Source organism: Podarcis cretensis (genome assembly GCF_951804945.1).
Source record: "Podarcis cretensis genome assembly, chromosome: 5".
NCBI classification, from domain to species: Eukaryota; Metazoa; Chordata; class Lepidosauria; order Squamata; family Lacertidae; genus Podarcis; species Podarcis cretensis.
In genome coordinates this window covers 22,921,617-22,941,078 of record NC_137174.1, presented here as the reverse complement: position 1 = coordinate 22,941,078, position 19,462 = coordinate 22,921,617, and the positions used below count along the sequence as shown (strand labels likewise).

The following is a 19,462-nucleotide window of genomic DNA, read 5'->3' as shown; positions in this document are numbered from 1 at the left end:
CCTCTCTCCCTCCCTTTATTATTGTTGCCTCTTGAAGGGGCTGAGTTGGGTTGGGGGGGGGAGTGAGATTCCTTGATTGTCCTTTAAGGTAAAGGTAAAGGACCCCAACAGTTAAGTCCAGTCACAGATGAGACTGGGGTTGTGATGCTCATCTCACTTTACAGGCTGAGGGAGCCGGCGTTTGTCCACAGACAATTTTTCCAGGTCATGTGGCCAGCATGACAAAGCTGCTTCTGGCGAACCAGAGCAGCGCACGGAAAAGCCGTTTACCTTCCCGCCGGAGCGGTACCTATTTATCTGCTTGCACTTTTGGGTGTGCTTTCGAACTGCTAGGTTGGCAGGAGCTGGGACTGAACAATGGGAGCTCACCCCGTCATGGGGATTCGAACCGCCAACCTTCTGATTGGCAAGCCCAAGAGGCTCAGTGGTTCAGACCACAGGGCCACCTGTGTCCCTTTGATTGTCCTTAGGGTTCCTCTATTCGTTGCCTGGCTTCTGACAGTGGCATGGTATGGCAGCCTGTTTTGGGCATTGAGTCCGGGCAGGTAGGGAAGTGGTGGAATATAGGGTAAACTGAGGCATTGTTGGGTTATGGGCACTTTTCAAAGCTCTGCCAGGGTGCATGGTGAGGTTTAGGGGTGCCCTACAGGCTTGGCATGCACATGTTCGGTGAACACTTGACAGCGGGACCTAGTGCTACTTGCACATATATCTTTGAATTTGGATAGTTGGATTATTGTTGCTTTGCAGTTCCTCCAATTTGTCTCATGCGTCTTCTTTTGGGTTTGGGGGCAAATGGGTGGTTGTGTGGAAGAGTTTTTGGACAGATTTAATGTTTGTTTCCAAATTGAATGCCATTTTCTGATTCATACTCCCGTCGTCTATTTTATAGAATCATAGAATTGTAGAGTTGGACGGGACCACAGGGGTCATCTAGTTCAACCCACTGCAATGCAGGAATCTTTTGCCCAATGTGGGCCTCGAACCCATGATCTTGAGATTAAGGGTCTCATGCTCTGCTGACTGAGCTATCCCTGGCCAAACTTACATGTTACACCCTTTGAGATGTGCATGCTTACATATCATTTCTGGAAAACCTCCGGTCCTCCAGATGTTGTGGAACTACAACTCTCCTAATCTTTGACCACTGTTTATACTGGCTAGGGCTTAGGAGACTTGGAGTCTAACAACTTCTGCTCTCCACCTATGCTACAAATTCTTCAGTGGGGTCATGTTCTCCATAGCAGTCCCATTTCAGAGAGGCAACACCAGTGTGCTCATAGCTGCAGCAGGGCAGTATCCTTAGGTCTCACCTTCCACCGATGTGCTACTACACAATGCATGCACGGGTGTGTTTTCCCTGTTGTGGTGGGAGTTGCACCCATTGGCCGCAACTGAAGATATCAGTGCATCATTAGAGTTATTTAATGAATTTTCCTACCACTAGCTTCCTCTCCCAATTTCCTTTATGGACTAGGTAGCTCAACAGCTGGGAAATGCCCAGAAGACTAGAATTTGCCGTCAAGGGGCAATTCCTCTTTCAGAATCTCTTTCGGAACCAAACTGCTTTTGTATCTTGGGGATTTACTTAACAGTTTCCAGATGGTGGAGCAACTGCTAATGGGGCACTTTACAAAACAATCATGTTGTGCATTTTGAGTGTGTCTGTGGAAATGGTACACAGTGGCTTTATTCATTGAATGGATTGTTTATGTAAACGAAATGCATACACAAAAGATACCATGTAGTAGGTTTTTTTTTAAAGGAACTGGATGTATTCTGTGTAAGCTTTCCCACCTATTTCAAAATGGTACTCTTCATATTTTACAGTTTGGATTGCTTGAAATGCTATGCATATCAGGAACAACCATTTGTGCACACCTAACATATGCAAGCACATTTGAGTACGAATCATAGGCGCCAACTGCCTGGGGCCCTGGGTGCCCGAGCACCCACAGAAGTGGCCAGGCACCCACAAATTTCAGTGCCAGGGTCATGCATGCTGTATGACACCCATGGCCCCAGGCACCCACGGTCACAGGGCCAACCTGGCACTTGTGGTGTGAATGACTCTTCAGCATCACCAGGCATAGAGAATGTCTATAACATATTTTATGGTCATCTTAAGATATGAGATTTTTCCTCATGAAACCATTAAAAATCTCCAAATACTGTCGGTACATGTGATAGGCACTGAATTTCTGCCTTGATCAATGGCACACCTAGCTTGGACCAAAGCCCAGGAGTTCTGAAATATTGACTAATGAAATCACTGGCTGTCACTTTATAGATGGATGCCTTCCCGTGCCTTTGAAATGACCTGTTTCATATGATGGTTAAAGCAGAGCAGAATTTTTCCTAGTACGTCCTGAATTTGTGTACCTGTGTGTGTGTGTGTGTGTGTGTGTGTGTGTGTGTGTGTACATGCAGCAACTTGCTATACTATTTTGTGCAGTCTGAGTAAGGAATTAAAATGCTAGACTGAAGTGAGCGTGGGGGGGGGGGAGAGAGAAGCGTTCATAGTACAAACTGTTAATTCAGATTAAGAATTACCCGTGCCAGCATATCTTGACACACCTCCCCTGCATCGAATTTGTGAGATGAAGTTGTATTCTTAACAAATAAGTACACTAGTCTTTCAGATGGTTAATATTAATGTCTCTCTATTCAAACATGCTGAAAACTGAATAGAACAGTTAACATATAACAGTCACACATCCTTTGCTGGATACAGAGAGCATTGCTAACACAAATGGAAGGTTTCCCACCGTTTCAGATCTTCATCTCTCATGTCAATTAAAAAAAGAAACCAAGAAACCACATCAACTGACCATTAATACATTGCTGCTCTGCTCTTCCTCCTTTTGAGGATGGCAAAATGATAGAATGCTTTAAGAAAGGCATTGCCAAAATCAGATTTGTTTTTTTTCTCCAGCAGAAATCATGCAGTGTGTTTCCAGTAGATTTTTAAGACTGGTTAGAAGGGGAGGTTCTTTGTTTGCTCCCCACTCCAGCAAAACAGCCAACTCTGTGTTCATTGTCTTTTCCTATGATTCTGGGTAGCACCCCAACCCCAACCCCTTTTATCCAATCTTATGAGAACTTCTGACATTGGTTGAAAAGTATAATTGGTGGTACCATTCTGAATCAGATCAGTCAGAGTTTGCAGTGAAATACCGCTTTAGTGAAAACACACAGCAAAGATTAGAGCCATAGAAAGTTATGTAAACAAGACAATTCCATCAACATTGGGGAAAAACAAAAACAAAAAGGATTTGTGTGTCTACGGATTTTGAATGGTGTCGGGGATTGTGAATGGCAAGTAAAACAAGTGGCATTTTTAAAGCATCTTTATCCAGTTCATTTGACGGGGAGTAAAATATTGCTTTCTTCTCATTATCACAGGAACATATCTACTGTGCTATTTTGGAAACCTGGCTCTTGAGAAACTTGGGAATCAAGGTAATGCAATTTTTTATAACAATATTCTGGCTGTGGATTAGAGTATTAATGTATTCCATCTATATAGTGTGCATATATTTTAGAAAATATGATCTCTACCATTAAAGAGGGAAGGCTGTTTGGTCTATTTTTTTTCCTTTTCTTTACTATAGAGAGTAATTTGTACAAACAGTTTAAGCAGATGATACTCTTGTTTAAAAAATAAAAAAGTACTAATACATAGGTTGTTACTGAACACAAGTTCTTTATTCTGATGCCATATTGTGGTTTGTGGTTAAATAAAAACAATACAAAAGAAATTTCAAGTTCTTAGGAAAACCCCAACTGGCAAGTTTATCTTATTTTTAAGTACCTGATTTTGTGCTCACCCAGATCTCCATTAATATCAATGAATATTTTTCTAAAACCACTTTGGCTCAGTGGATTGCACGATGTGTAAAAGAAGCATCTGAGGACAGATTGCTGCTAATGTGTCCATTCAAATTCAGGGGTCTCCCTACACTTAGGATTGTGTGATCCAGGTTTTAAGGTTGAAAACCTAAGGACAGCTCTGGCCTTTACAATTTGCAGGGAGACCAAGACTTATACTTCCCATTTCCATGTAACCCCTGAAGGTAAACCGGCACACGTCCCATACAATGAGATGTGCAGCTTTTGGTAAGGATGGTACAGAAAAGCAGGAAGTGCCAGAGAGCTGAATTTTCTGTTTTTATCATCCAGTGCTGCTCTACACATGGACAATGGGAAATTAACATACACAAACTGAGCATTTCCTCTCTGAGGGGCCCAAAGGAACTTTGGATCTTGTCCAGTGAAGATGCTTCACTTGGTTATGGATCAGGTTGAAAGTGAATGGGAATATTAGACATGGAAGTAAATTAAAGTGACAATCGCATATATATATGCCGAATACAGAAACGCACAAGATCCTCCAGGCCCCTGGACAAGGAGTTAATAAAATTAAAACGCACACGTATGCACATACTTGAGCAGTCCCTCTGGAGTTCACAAATGACTTCCAAGAATAACATTCTGACAATACTTGAAATTCCATGGCAAACGTAATGTGGTTTAAGGTGTGGGCTTTTGTTGTGTTGTTTGAAAATAAAATGAAATAGGTAATATACACACAGGCTGCGTGTCTGCCACGAGTAACCTTCCTCTCAAGTAGAATTTTTTTCTGGTTTGAAATTAAGAGGGGGAGAAAATTGTTTCCAAATAAAAGTCGTTGATAGCGAGTGCTGAAGTGAGAAGAAAACATCCTTAGATTTACCTACTAGAGTAGTGCTCATTTGGATCAAACCTCCTGGTATTAAAAAATAAAAAAAATAAAATATCATAAAGCATCCACACTTGCTGAAGTGCTAGAATTTAAGTCTTGATGTCACACATTCTAGTTTTTGCAGGAGAGTAACATATTTGCATTAGGGATATGCTTAAACTCTCCTGAGAAATATTACTAGACTTACCAAAACCATTTTGGATTCCTGCAAAGCATCAATGGAGGAGGACCTAAATTTCCAAACCCCCTTCTCCCTTACAACAACCTCCTGCCTTCCTGGCAAACTGCTATGACTTCATTCAGAATTCCTTGTTTGTTTTGCTTGTGGAACGAATGGCCAAGCTAACGTTGGATTTCATTTCCAGTGATATTTTGGTACGGCTCATTCGGATTTGTTTTACAAATCTGGATCAGTGACAAAACTCTTGTGTTAAACAGTGGTCTGAATTGTGGAGGCTGTGGGAGCCAGACTACTCAAAAGGGATTGCGGTTAGGAGGCATGGGGGAGCACTGGGCACAATGCCAGTGTCACCCAAGCGAGCCCCATTGAAACAGCAAAATAAGAACAGTAACTGTGTTCTTGCTCCCATTCATTTCAGTGGAAGATGTGCTGGTAAAATGGCCAACAACAGTTCTCATGTAGCACTCTTCTGAAATTCATACATCTAAGGTGTTGTGCCAGACTAAACCTTCAAACAGGACATCTGTAAAATTGTGAAACTGCGTTTTGTAAGCCCGGAGGAAACAACAGAATAAGGGGTGGGGAAAAAACTGGAAGAAAGGAAGAAAAATAAATAAATCAAAATTTCTGATTAAGTGTTTTCCCTCCTGGTACCTCTCTTTCCCTTAAAAAAATATTTTGTTAAAAAACACTGTTATGAGGGCGATAGACTATTTGGTTTCTTCTAAGTAGATGCTCTTAAATTAATGCATATAAATAATTTGTATTTAATTTCCTCTCTTTCCTGTTTAGCAAAGCTTCAAATGCACAGATCCGTACATCCCTCCCACCCCCCACCCCTACCCCCACCCCCAGTCAAAGTCACTTGACTGATGCTGAGTCTCTTTTCATTTCACTTTTTAAGACAAACTGTGCCTCTTGTTCCGATTTCACCACAGGACTCATGGGCAGAAATGCTGTGTTTTCACTTGTACTGTTCTTGGAGTCGGCCTTTGACAGCGCAAAGTCCTCCGACCTCCTTGTGTCAGTCAGGATTCGGATCTGCTCCTGGACAGTTTCTAACAATATTTTGACTTCTTGTTGTTCTGCAATAAGACAACTGCTGGCTGGGGCACTCACATTAACAAGTTCAGTGGAATAGGAGTTTTTGCACCATTTGATGCCTGTTATGTCTGAAACATTTTGTGTCTGCATGCAGGCTTCGTCTAAGCCCACCGAAGGAATGATGGGGACGGAACTGGCCCGTGGAGATGGATAGCCAACCATATCCTTTGGAGCCACGCTATTAAAATAAGAGCTTGTCTCTCTTGAAGGCAGTTGCATATTTATTGAAGTATTCTGTGGTGTTTTTAAACCAGTAGATAACCTAGAGGAGAGGAAAGGTATGAGACTTGTTAGCTTTTCCAAAAGGCACACTGATACAACAGGAGATAAATTCATTTCACAAAAATGTATTGGGAGATGCATGAGAAATTGCACTAGACTTACTGAAATTCCTTCACCTTTTCTTAGCTGCTCTGCCTCCAAATTTGCTTCAGATTTAATTCTGTGAAAAATTAATTTTCAGGGGACCAAGGTGCCTGAAGGGAAACTTCCTTCCTGTTCCATATACTCAAGTCGTATGAAATCTGGCAAGTGGTCAAATGAGGATCAACATTTTCGATTAGGACAACCTCCCCATGGAACACTCTGCCAGGGAAGATCTTTGGTAAGTTTTAGAAGCTGGTGAAAGTTGGTCATTCTGTGGGCCAATGCAATAAAAGTGCCCCTATCATGACAATGTAAGTTTGCCCAACAGTCATGTTTAAATGGAGATTCCTGCATAGTCAGGTTTTTTTCTACCCCAACACAGGACCGTTATGTTAAATATATTGGATTAATTCATTTTATCTTTTGGTGTTTCAGTACTTTATTCCTGGCCTCTAGGTACAGTCTTAAGTTTAATACAGTCCACTCGTGCTTTCCCATTTCTGTTGGCAAAAAAGTTAACACCCAGCTATTTGAATTAGTCTGTCTGATCAACCGAGTGGCATTTAGCATCCAGTTGTAACATGGTTTATGACAAAAAAAATAGCTTTGTTTGAGCATAATTAATAGCTAAATGTTTTGCCAACCATAAATCACCCTTTCCCCTCTGCAGTCTTCATAGCTCTAGTGGATTTTGTGCCAGTGGGATCATATTGTTTGGAGCTGGAGTTTGGAGTGGGGGAACCTGTTGTGAACCGATGTGTATCAATCAACTCAGGTGATGGTTTATCCCTGTAGGTCACGGCATGAGCAGGGCTTTTTTTTCCAGCAGAAACTCACTGGAACTGCATGCAGCCCCTCTATGCTGGGCCCCGGAAGTGGGAGGAGATGCCTCATGAGGAGTAGGGCTGGGCGATATCTGTTTTCCAACATCGTAATATACTGGTGGTGCTGTGGGTTAAACCACAGAGCCTAGGGCTTGCCGATCAGAAGGTCGGTGGTTCGAATCCCTGCGACGGGGTGAGCTCCCATTGCTCGGTCCCTGCTCCTGCCAACCTAGCATTTTGAAAGCACATCAAAGTGCAAGTAGATAAATAGGTACCACTCCGGTGGGAAGGTAAACGGCGTTTCCGTGCACTGCTCTGGTTCACCAGAAGTGGCTTAGTCATGCTGGCCACATGACCCGGAAGCTGTATGCCGGCTCCCTCAGCCTATAGAGCAAGATGAGCGCCGCAACCCCAGAGTCGGCCACAACTGGACCTAATGGTCAGGGGTCCCTTTACCTTTACAAAACACTGCAATATGGCAGTATATCACGATGTTGGAAAGGAGCTCATGTCAAAGCAGCGGCGGATGAGGCAGGCGTCCTAACACTCAGTTTGTATGCCTGCCTCATCCGCTGCAATGGCATAGGCGGGGGGGGGGGGGAGTGAGCAGGCTTCCTCTCCATCACAGGGAGGGAGAGACAACCTGTTCACATCTCCCCCCACTCATCCCAAGGCAATGGTGGGAGCTGAGGCAGCATCTGCCTTGAGATGGGAAAGCTCAGATGGGGTGGCAGCTGTGCTGCTTTGAGCCTTCTTGCCCCCCAGCTGAGCAAGCCCCATGTCCCCTCCAGCATGTAGGAGCCGGAGGGGCATGTGGCTTGCTGAAGTGGAGGGAGGAACAAGCTGCATTGCAGCTCGCCGACGCAGCTTGTTTCTCCATCTGCAACAGGAGGGCAGAGTCCGGTGGCCGTTTCACTCAACGGTATGTCGCTGGTGAAACCACCACCGCTCCTAATCTGCCTCCAGTGTGCTGAGGGAGAAACAAGCTAGAGGCAGTTTTACCAGTGATATACTGCACGGAGTGAAACCAGCATCACACTCTGCCCTCCTACAATGCAGAGGGAGAAACAAGCTGCCTGCTGAGGTGCCAGTATAGCTTGTTCCTCCCTCCACTTCTTTAAACTGCTTGGCTGAGGAACGTGCTGCTACCCTTGCCTCAGCCAAGCAGTTTTACAGAGCCATGAACTGCCAGTGGTGGGGTGGGGTGGTGCCTCTGTTAAAGTTCTCCCCCTCCCCAGCTGTGATTGCGTTCCTGATTGCTCATGAGTAGGAGCGGGGGCACAGCACGGGCCCCGGGCAGATGCAGCCTTGCTTGGCTACTGCCTGCATCCAGGAAGGGGGGGGGCTGCATTTTTCTCGCAGAAAGACACAGCCTGGTCCTCCCACTGGATGGCATCCAGGCTGCTCATCGCAGCCCCAGCGCAGTGGGCTGGGTCTCACACAGAGCCTGACAGGCTCCCTGCGCTTAGGTACTGTCACCCCATCTTCAGGGAGTTGGGGATGAGGTAGCTTGCCCCTGCCCCAAGCAGCAGGCTGGGGCCAGCTGCATTAGCCCCAGCCCACTGGGGTGAAAGTGCCTCAGCTCCCGAAGTGAGAGCGGAGGCAGTTTCACCCCGTGCCAATGCAGCATCTTTCAACATGGCGGTTGATTGCCAAACCGTGATGTTGAAAACACAGCATCGCCCAGCTCTAGTGGCTTTGTTAAACTGCTCCGCTGAGGTGTGGGCAGCCGCATGCCCCTCAGCGGAGCAGTTTAAGGAAGTCCCCTGCCTGTGCTGCCTCTTTCTTCTGTGTGAAGGTGCCTGAGGCAGCCCCCACCCCCCACCCCGAGGGAAGATGCCTCTGGCTCACGAGGAGATTCCACCACTCCCCAGCCCAAAGACATCCTCTTTGGGCTCTGAGGTGGGTCTTCTGTGGGAGGTGCATGCTGGCACTGGGCATGAGTATAAATGAGTGACATAAATATTCCATGAGCACTTTGCTTGCCCTTGGTGCAGGCCTGATACGGGCCTCGCCTCAGGAAACTTCACACCCTGAAAAAAGGTCAACATGCAAAGCACGTTCAAATTCCTGAATGGAGGCCTCCAAGCTAATGGTGGTATATGAGGCAGACAAAGAGATGGCCAGGGTCAGTTAATCACTCACTATCACAGGTCTGGCAGCAGGGGGTGCCATTTTGTGGTTTTCCTCAGGTGCCAGCATGTTTTGGGCTAATGTTGGCCCAAAGGGAAGGGTATTGCTGAAAGCTACCCAATAAGCTTTGGTGTTCATTGAATTTTAAATGAGCATTTTTTCATCTTTGTCTACTTTTTCCCATTTTGCTTTAGTTTGAAGCTGATGGAAACATTGGCTGGCTCCTGTTGTTTTTCTTGCTTACCTTTGACAAGGTATCGTCTCCTGATCTGTGATCCTTGACTCTTCTAGTTGTTGGTATGCTGGTCCTGTGATCCCATTGAACCTGCCCCGAGGTAAGGGAGGAGTCCTCCGAAAGGCATTCCTGTGGAGCATCCCGGTTCGTTGACCTGGGCTGCAGCATGAAGAGAGACTTCTGGGAACAAGGACACAATAGAAACCATCAGCGCTTTCACCATGTAAACCCATGGAAGATGAAATGCAATATTACTAATTCATGCATTTTATTCCTGTTTTTTTAAAATAAATGCCAGTTCAAAATTCTACAGAATTAGTGAGTCACAATTCTAGCTTTACATTCTACCCTTAGTTTTCTGCTCCTACACCTGGAGAAATAGAATAAAGAGATTGATGCTACAAATGTTGAAAGGGTTTTTGCGTTTGTTCTTGTGAGAATGTATGGTATGCTTGTCTGATTCACCCACTGTGGCTAGCCGCGCTTCTGGGGGCTCAAGAGTTCAAATAAATCTGTGGGTAATTCAGACATGGCAATGGATCCCCACAGTAATGCCTTCGATTCAAGGAGCTACAGCAGAGAGATGTCCATAATGGTATGAGGTACTTTCTCCTGCTAACGCCTACAGCGGGAAAGCGTTCAAAAGCCACACCCCGGAATCACCGCCAAAGTGGCAAAACAGTGTAAGGAGCAGTCCCTTTCAACTGCATTTACACAATTGTTACCATCAATTAGCTCTTGTTCCAGATTCTGAGCTACACCATCACTTTTCCATTGAACAAACCTGGAATTTGGAGCAGGTGTACTCCAAATGGTCAAATATACCCAGCTCTTCCTCGAGGTATGTGACGAAAACCACATATTCCAATTAATCAAGCAGCGGCTCTACGACCACGAAAGACAGCGCTTGTTACCTCATACTATGAGATCTTGTTCTCCGGAGGGCTTAGGTATCATAACATCCTACAGAACCTGTGCCAAATATCTAAAGGATCTACTACTCCCTTCCCATCGAAGAGCCTTTATGCTTGCAAGACTAAATGCTTTCCTCTCTGCAGTGACCAAAGGCAGATTCTCACACATTCCATTTCAAGCCCATTTGTGTGTCTGCAATCAAGAAGTACCTGATTCAATGGACCATATTCTCTTAGATTGCCCTTTACACAGCAGACCTCACCAACTGATGCTGAGCAAAATGTTGGACCTCCAGCCCACAACTCCGAGAAGAAGCCAAATAAGGTTTCTCCTGGCAGAGATATTACTGCTTTAGTAGCTTCCTTTTTAGCCACAGTTTTACCCAAAAGGGTTACCGGTGAACTATCCTTCCGAAAATAGACAGGGCATTGCAGAATATCCAAATGCACATGGCCATAAAGGTAAAGGTAAAGGTACCCCTGCCCGTACGGGCCAGTCTTGACAGACTCTGGGGTTGTGCGCCCATCTCACTTAAGAGGCCAGGGGCCAGCGCTGTCCGCAGACACTTTCGGGTCACGTGGCCAGCGTGACATCGCTGCTCTGGCCAGAGCCAGAGCCGCACACGGAAACGCCGTTTACCTTCCCGCTGGTAAGCGGTCCCTATTTATCTACTTGCACCCGGGGGTGCTTTCGAACTGCTAGGTTGGCAGGCGCTGGGACCACATGGCCATAGTGGGACCTTATAACCCTTGATAGCTTCACCCTTGTCTTTTTAATTATTCCAGTTACTTGAAACATGCCAATAAAGGTATTTGATTGATATACCCAGCTCTAGATCCTCCAGAAGCACCTCTGAAGCAGACATGTTGACAAGCCTAAGATGAAGCCCAGATCAAAAAGGCATGTCTGCCACGTGACAAGTGGGAAGAACAATTATGAATCCATGTGTTTTGGATCAGGACATCACTGATGCTCCAGAAATGGGTGAGAAAACAAGGCCAACTTCCTGACACCACATTCTGTCCACATACTAATTCTATACTAGTTAGGGCTTCAGGGTCAAGTGAGGTCCTCTTAAGGAGGAAACATATCACTGTCCTTCAAGGTATAGGGTACTACCCCCAGTTAAACTACGAAGCATTCATCACTCCCTGGACTTGGGCAACATATACTTTCCTCTGCCTTCTTCATTTGTGAGAACCAATCAGTTTACCAAGACTGTTGACAACCTAGGTTGTCATCAGTTAGATGCTCAAAGTATTGGTTCAATGTGGACACCATGTCTAGATGAAGAAACTGGTTAAAAAACAAAGCCATGCTCACATTTTCCTCCCATTGCACATGCTTGACTCCCCGTGGAGGCAAACATGTTTATGAAGCACAAAACACACACCACTGCGTTTACAACAACTCCATGAACAAACACTTCTTTCCCCGTATGTTACTAAACAAAGCTGATTATCCATCGCATTATGGACAAGCACTTTCAGAAGCAGATTTTGTTTCCTCCAGCCTGGAGAGCTTCAACAGGAGGGAACACTATTTAGGCAATCAGAATGTGAGATAGAAATCAAAAGGTAATTTATTGCGTGCAACATCTGTCTGAAAACGTGAGGCGGGGGCTTGTGCAAGATCTGTGCACCTGCAGATGCTGCAACATACTTAACTAGGATGCTTCGCAAGAAGCAGAAGTCTTAATCTGGCTGGGAAGATCCCTAGGAAGGCATTAGAACCGTCAGCATCTAGCTTCTGTTGGCAGGTAAGCCGATTACAGCTGTGCAAAACAGAATCACAACCAATGCAATGGATCCCAGGGTGCTTTTCATGGGGAAGACAGAGACCTATGCTGAAATGCTTTTATCTCTGGGAGAGAGGCAAGCAAATGCTTTGCCACCTCTTCTTTGCCACAGTTTCCAAGAAAAAGAAAAGAGGGAGAATAAAGCACACATTATGTGCTTCCTCTAGGACCAGTTCATATGCCCACATCTTATTTGCTCCATCTTTGCACTTGCATGGGACATTGAGCAAAAGCTCACAAGCTGTGATGCATTTGGAGTTCTGACTCTGTTACATATCTATATTCTCAACAGAAGAATATTTACTTTGTACTAGAGGGGAAAGGGAATAAATGTTAAGATGCATTCAAAGTTTCTGAATGTGAAGGTTTCCAATTCCTAGGTTCAATATTAGGTTTTACCATGGAATTAAAAATTAGGCTTTGGGGAATATTGATCATTTTGATAGGAATAAAATATGAAACAACATCAACGGTCAAATACCATTACCTTTTAAATACAACAGCGTACTTTAAAAATGCAGTCAAATGCAAAATAAATATTATATTGCATGTAAATAATGTCAAGTATAGAATATTATTGTAGGTCAGCTATCAAATATGCTAATGTGCTCATCACATGCCAACTATTACACGGTGCAAAATACCAGCTCTCAAATATGGACCTCAACTATAAGGGTGTATAGGTATAAAATGCTTGGTATTTAACAAATCTTTGATTAATCAGGAGGACATGAAAATTTGCAGAGGAGAATTTCTGGAAACAAATTAATTACAGACAGAACAAGGGATCTCAAGAAGTCAAAGAGCCTTCCTAGCAGAAACATAACTGTAAAGAATGGACAGTTGAGCCCCACAGACAGCAGTAAAACTTAAGAACGCCAACCTCTGTGGTAAACTCTGGCTAGCAGACACAATCCAAAGGAAAATTATGCTGATGGCTTATATTTTTAGGGTGTCCATCAACCAATTCCTCTTGGTAGTTAACTTGCCAGATTTAACTGCTCTTTTCCCCACTGTGAAATCAATACATGAGGAGACCTCTCATATACTACTTTTAACTTCCAGATACTGTACAGATCATGGCATATATAGCACAAATGGCTGCATAGCCACAACTTTCAGCTCATTCAGTTCATTTTTGCTTTTCCCAACTCCCTGTACATTATCAACGATCATATTCAGTTGCATCAAGATTCCTTTTCGTAAGGTGTTTTGCCACATGTACATCAATGAAACACTGCACAAGAAGAATCCTGATCATACGTACTTCTAATACAGAAGTAAATGGGGGGGGGTAAATTAGAGCGCAGATTCTAGTGGATTCTTGTAAATTCTAGTACCAGAATTTACACAACATATAGGCCTACAATATAGGCCTTCTGGGACATTTTCAGCTGCACAGAGATAAAGTGTCCTCAAATTGGAGCCACTTGACATCTATAGTTTTCTTTCTGTATACAAAAATTGACTGGTTTTTTTTTGGGGGGGGGGTTGTAGTTTTAGAAGGTTCATAAGAAAACTCCCTGAATTTTATATTGGGTGCTTTTTGTTGTTTTTTCCAACCTTTTCCCCTACAACAACAACAACAAAAACCCTGAAAAATTAATCCAGGGATACAGATTTAAGAGTTCCAGCAGTTTTATTTTTGAAAACCAAGAAAGGTCTGAGACAAAGTCCAATAAATCTATTGATTAATGCCACTGGAGTGTTTTGCTTTCGGTTTGTCCTAGCCAATGTTAATGTATTGGGGGTTTAAAAGGGGGGGACCAGACACCAATTGTGTGACTTTTGGGGGGAAGCAGACTTCTGAGATGGCACCCATAGCTGTTTGGGGCATTTTACGATCCCAGGATACATTTAAATTTAGCCTGGGGTAGAAAAATCCACCCCCCCAAAAAAAAACCCATTTGTGTAACATTTTTCAGGAGTCTAAGTTAGTGATTCACACTAATATTGTGTTTTTGCAGTGTTCTGCCAATGTACATGCACATGTTGGTACTATGGGCTAGGGAAAGGTTGCAAAAGAATAGGAGGAACTGAAAACTGTGACAAGCTGCACATGCTCCAGGGGAAAAAAATGTTCCAGACATTCTTCCAGTGATGCTAAAATCCAGGACTAGCAAGGCAGAGCCAAACCCACTGAACAAGAAATGAGCAGAACTTGGAAATGTATTTCTCCCTGGAACATGGGCTGAGAATTCCAATGAGAGTTTGGATTCACATTTAAGCTTCAATTTTGGCTTTAAAGCAAGATTAATAGGTATATGGGAAATGTGGATGCGAGAGAAACAAGCAAATCTATCTATTTATCTAATAATCTTAGGTGGCATTTTGCAGGACAAATCCATGTTTATGGGTCTGCAAATCCAACTTACTGCACTTGTGCTTGTACTTTGAGACAAGGTAGAAAAAGAGAAAGGAAACAGATGTGCGCATTTCAACACTTAAGCACAATTTGTGCTATAATGTGCACCAGTTTGTGCAACATTTTGGGGTGGGGTGGGGAACCAAGTACTTGACCAACGCAGAGAATGCTCAGAAAAGCAAAGATATCTGAGATATTTGGTATTTATTCAAGCGGAAAAGGCAGTGGAAATTAAGGGACTTATTTTGCACCTCCCTAATTGAAATAAACGAGACTCAACTGTTTAACTATGTGATTAAATCCCACTGATTTTAATGGGACTTGAATGTGTCAAACATCCTCTCTATTAAGCTTCACTGGGTGCTATCCAGAGGAAGCTAAGCTTTCTTAATACTCACTAGAAAGAATAGGATTGAATGCATGTGGCGAAATGCTTAAGTTCAATTGATTTCAAGAGTTCCTGGTAGGTTCACCACAATGCTTCTTAAGAACCAGTGGGAAAAGAAGATAGTTAAGAAAATAAATAAAACATAGCAGAAGAAATTAAGCCACAACACTGGAATCGAGAATTTATACCTCAGTCCTAACGATATTTATGTCAGAGTAAGTCCACAATTGTTTCAAGTATGTGAAAAGACTGCAGCCATGCACTCTTATGTTTTTAAGTTTAAGCTCCTATTTGGATTGCTTTTCAGAATAAAGACTGCTGGCATGGGGTGTCCGGCATCTTTTCCAGAGAATCTGTGAACATGGATATGAGTCAGGATACACTAGACTACTCCAGCAATTTTCAGCTAAGATGAATTTCGAAGGTGTATACAGAAGTTCTTGAATGGACAAAACATCAGTGGAATTTTAAAGGAGGAGAGGGATGGATATGTCTAGTGAAACTGTGCACGGAAACTCTACAGTTGTGAGCCCCAAGCCTTGGTGAATGTCTCACAAATTCCAGGAGTAAATATAATTGGTTGGATCCAAGCATAGTTATACTTAGAGAGAACCACTGACATCAATGGGATGACCATGTTAATGTTCAAATGAAGTCAATGGGTCTGGTATAAATCTCACCCAATATGACTTGTGGTTGGACTCTTCTGTTTGAATAGCTCTAAATGATGCTTTAACTGTTCACCTAAATATGTCACTTGTGAATGTGGTAAATGTATGTATCTCACATGTACATTCACCTGAAAACCAAAATTGGCTGGGGCTTCCAGCAGGGCACATGCTAGATGGCAAGTCTAGATTTGTTACTCTGTAATTTGCAAAATGGCTCTACTTCTGCTGGGAGCCTGAAACATTTATAAATCTTGTTGTAAGTTAGCTTTAGTGATAACTGATATTCTTCATAATTTCCCAATTGACTTTTCCTGCAGGTCAATGACCTTTCACAGAAAAGAAGTTCCCTTCTCATGCCTTAAGGAATATCATGCCTTCCATGATAAACACCGTCAAGTCTTATTGAAATTCTTTAACCTTCCCTCAAAACTCAAATTGACATTTTGCTTGAGCAGGACTTTGAATTTGCCCTGAATTTTGCTTTAGGTAGAATCAATTTGGAGGTGACTTTTACACAGGCACCGGCATTTTCTAGACTGATCTAAAAAAAAATTGCATGAGCAAGAGTTTATCATCATGTATTTACTGTTATCATGCTATATCTGTCTGCTGAGAAGAATCAAGTGAAAAACCCCAGATGACTAATCTGTCTCTTGTACAGTATTTGTAGCATAAAATAACTTATAAAGCAATTGCACAATGCATACAAATCACTGACATTTAGAAGTCTATTGCCTGTTCTAAAAAACAATGGTCTGGTGTATTAAATAGTAAATTATAAAATGACTAAAGCAATCACCTATAAATCAAATCAGGCCCATGAATCTGCAAAGGCACATATTTAAAACACCAATACTTGCAAAACGGACTTTCATTACTGCATCCTTTTTATAAATAAAATAATTATTTGTATATAAATATGATCATTATCATATTTATAGTTAAATATGATAATGATCATATTTATATAAATAGAATTATTTTATTTATAAAAAGGATGCAGTAAGGGAAGTCCTGTTTTAAATAGCTTCAATACATTTAATAGTATTTTAAAGAATCATCAGATTGCCTTGTGCTTACCCTGAAAATGCATTGTGGATTTTGGATATTAAAATTGAATGCTGAGTTCTCCAACAACTACAGTGACAAGTGTGGAGGTGGATCTACTCCTTGGTCCATTCTGTGTGGTTTCACAAGCACTAGGGCCAGTCTCTCCTCCCCTGATGAGATACCTCTGCCTACAGACTCCGATAGCTGATCCACAGACTGCTTGCAGGACCCAAAGGGCTCTGCAAAACTGGAAACTCCATCACACTGAAAGAGCCAAAGGCTGCGAGAGTAGGCACTGGTTCTTTAACTGGCTAAAAGGCAACACCCGGGATGGGACTGCAGACAATGGTTATCTTACTCTGCTCTAAAATTCAGGCCATGGATCCAGGACTTTGCTGACACAGTGGGATGTTTGACCTCATGTACAGGAGCACTATGGGACATGAGCGGCACTGTGGTCTAAACCACTGAGCCTTGGGATTGCCGATCAAAAGGTCGGCAGTTCGAATTGTCGCAACAGGGTGAGCTCCCGTTGCTTGATCCCAGCTCCTGCCAACCTAGCAGTTTGAAAGCACCCCCAAAAGGTCAAGTAGATAAATAGGTACCACTCTGGTGGGAAGGTAAACAACATTTCTGTGTGCTGCTCTGGTTTCACCAGAAGCGGCTTAGTCATGCTGGCCACATGACCCGGAAAAACTGTCTGCGGACAAATGCCAGCTCCCTTAACCTGTAAAGAGAGATGAGCGCGCCACACCAGAGTCGTTCGTGACTGGACTTAACTGTCAGGGGTCCCTTTACCTTTACAGGAGCACTATCCATGGTTCTGAATTCCAACTTTGTTGACTTTTGTATTGCCCTGCCAGAGAGAATCTGAATTTTCTGACCTTCCCTTGTTTGGGCTAGCACACCTCTCCTGTGGTTGGGTGCATCAAGTGTTGTCTCTAGAATTATAGCAGCAGTGAGGAACCTCTGATACTCAGATCTAATGAGGTGTGCCAAGACTTTCAGTTTGGCCTGCGAAGCCACTTGGGAAACAATGCTCACCTGTCAATCACTTGACAACATATCAGATAGAGTCATTTATTATCTCTGTTCTAAGGACTACAGAGAGATCCTTCCAGCAACCCCCACCCCAGAATTGGAGTGAAGAAAACTGGAATTGTCAATGGGGGGGGGGGGACACATCTAGTTGGCCACTGTGAGAAAACGATGCAAGACTAGGTGGGCGATTGTTCGCTCTTAGGTGAATATATAAAGCAGCCATTTTTCATATTGAGTTCTATTTGTCTGGGGGGTGGGCACAGAGAAAATCTGGTCGTCGGCATCACTGTCTGCCTACAAGAAGATGAGTCATTAACTTCATGAACTGAAATGAGGCAGGAGAGTGGGGAAAATCTTCTATTCTGATGGTTTCTCAGAATACAATTGCCTCCTTCACTGGTCTGTGACTACAGCTTTGATGGCATCCTTAATACTTCCTCTAGGCCTTTTAGAAAAAAGAGAGAGAGAGAAGAATGTGGAACACGGAGAGCAGAAGTAATGGCTGTTTTACATCTGCAGTGGAAGAAATGTTGGACATCTGCTTAATGAACAGATCAAGGTTCCTTCCATGCCATACACTCTTAAATGTCCCCCTAGTCACTGTGCACGACTGTGCTGCATATGTATCACAAAACAAAAGTCAATTAAGAGTCGCTTCCTTACCTGTGTGGCTTCATAGCCTGGCTACCTCTGTCAGGAGACAAGGCTTCCGGAAAGGACTGAGTTCCTGAAAAGCTAGATTCCATCATTTTTTCCATCACTGGCTCTGGATGTCTGTTTGCCTTTGAATACTGTAGCAAAGAAAACGAGGGGCAGGAAGAGAGATTAACGGTGCATTAATAGCCATGTATATGACTCCGTATATGTAAGTACCGTGAGATAATGTCTGCTCATGGAACAAAAGCAGGAGGTGCCAGATTTTGATCTTAAAAACACTGTACACTTCCCAGATCCAAGGAGTGGGTTTAGATTGTGCCACGGGATAAGACCTGGTGGATCAGGTGAGCATATTCTGCTACTAGCCACAAAAGCTATCTGCTATTTGCAGGGAATTACAGGTGGGAGAGCAGTGTTGTGCTTCAGGTTCTGCTTGTGAGCTTCCTACAGACATCAGGTTGGCCACTGTGTGAACCTGAGCTTGGAAAGTTCATTTGAAAGCTAGTCCCAGTTCCAGCTCCTCCCCTCCAAAAAGGATTTAGTTCAGTTCCCATCAGTTCACAGTTCATCCTCCTGGTCCTTCAGAATTTTACAAGCTGTTCTGCTAAAGTATACTTAAGAAGACTCAGAAAGTCTCAAAAGACACACCCAATATAATGAGAACAATTGTGGTATTTATTTCTCCCTGAACACTTGTGATATTTATACTTGAGCAGCAGCAGCACTTTTCAGAGAGGTACATAAATGGTAAATGCACACAGTTAAGTACGATCAAACCCACAGAGAAAGACTATTTGCAACAGATATATTTTATTTAATCTCTAGGTTTCTTGCAAGACCATCAAATGCATACATAATATGCCTCTTGGTCATTACAGCGAGGCTTACTAATACTATGCCACAGTGCAAATGAGCCACCACTCTGGCCTTAAGTGGTTGGAGTTTGCAGTCACTTTGTCACACACACACACAAAGCCATTTACACCACTG

At 43.3% G+C, this 19,462-nt stretch overlaps 2 protein-coding genes across 5 annotated transcripts in view; one reads left to right on the top strand and one right to left on the bottom strand.

Annotated features, from left to right (window-relative positions):
- Positions 1-10,000, top strand: part of LOC307215933 (uncharacterized protein) — a 177,596-nt gene extending 167,596 nt beyond the window's left edge. For all 3 annotated transcript variants that reach the window (XR_013838714.1, XR_013838715.1, XM_079975771.1), the window contains exons 2-4: positions 3,406-3,462; positions 6,493-6,633; positions 9,644-10,000. Coding sequence is in view for 1 of the 3 variants with exons in the window: in XM_079975771.1 (XP_079831897.1) it covers positions 3,406-3,462; positions 6,493-6,633; positions 9,644-9,691 (246 nt within the window). In the remaining 2 variants the exon portion in view is untranslated. The remainder of the gene's footprint in view (positions 1-3,405; positions 3,463-6,492; positions 6,634-9,643) is intronic.
- Positions 2,647-19,462, bottom strand: part of NRG3 (neuregulin 3) — a 610,117-nt gene continuing 593,301 nt past the window's right edge. For both annotated transcript variants that reach the window (XM_079975658.1, XM_079975657.1), the window contains 3 exons: positions 18,479-18,606; positions 9,597-9,767; positions 2,647-6,291 (listed from right to left, as the gene is read on the bottom strand). In XM_079975658.1, the coding sequence (XP_079831784.1) occupies positions 5,787-6,291; positions 9,597-9,767; positions 18,479-18,606 (804 nt within the window). In that variant the 3' untranslated portion in view covers positions 2,647-5,786. The remainder of the gene's footprint in view (positions 6,292-9,596; positions 9,768-18,478; positions 18,607-19,462) is intronic.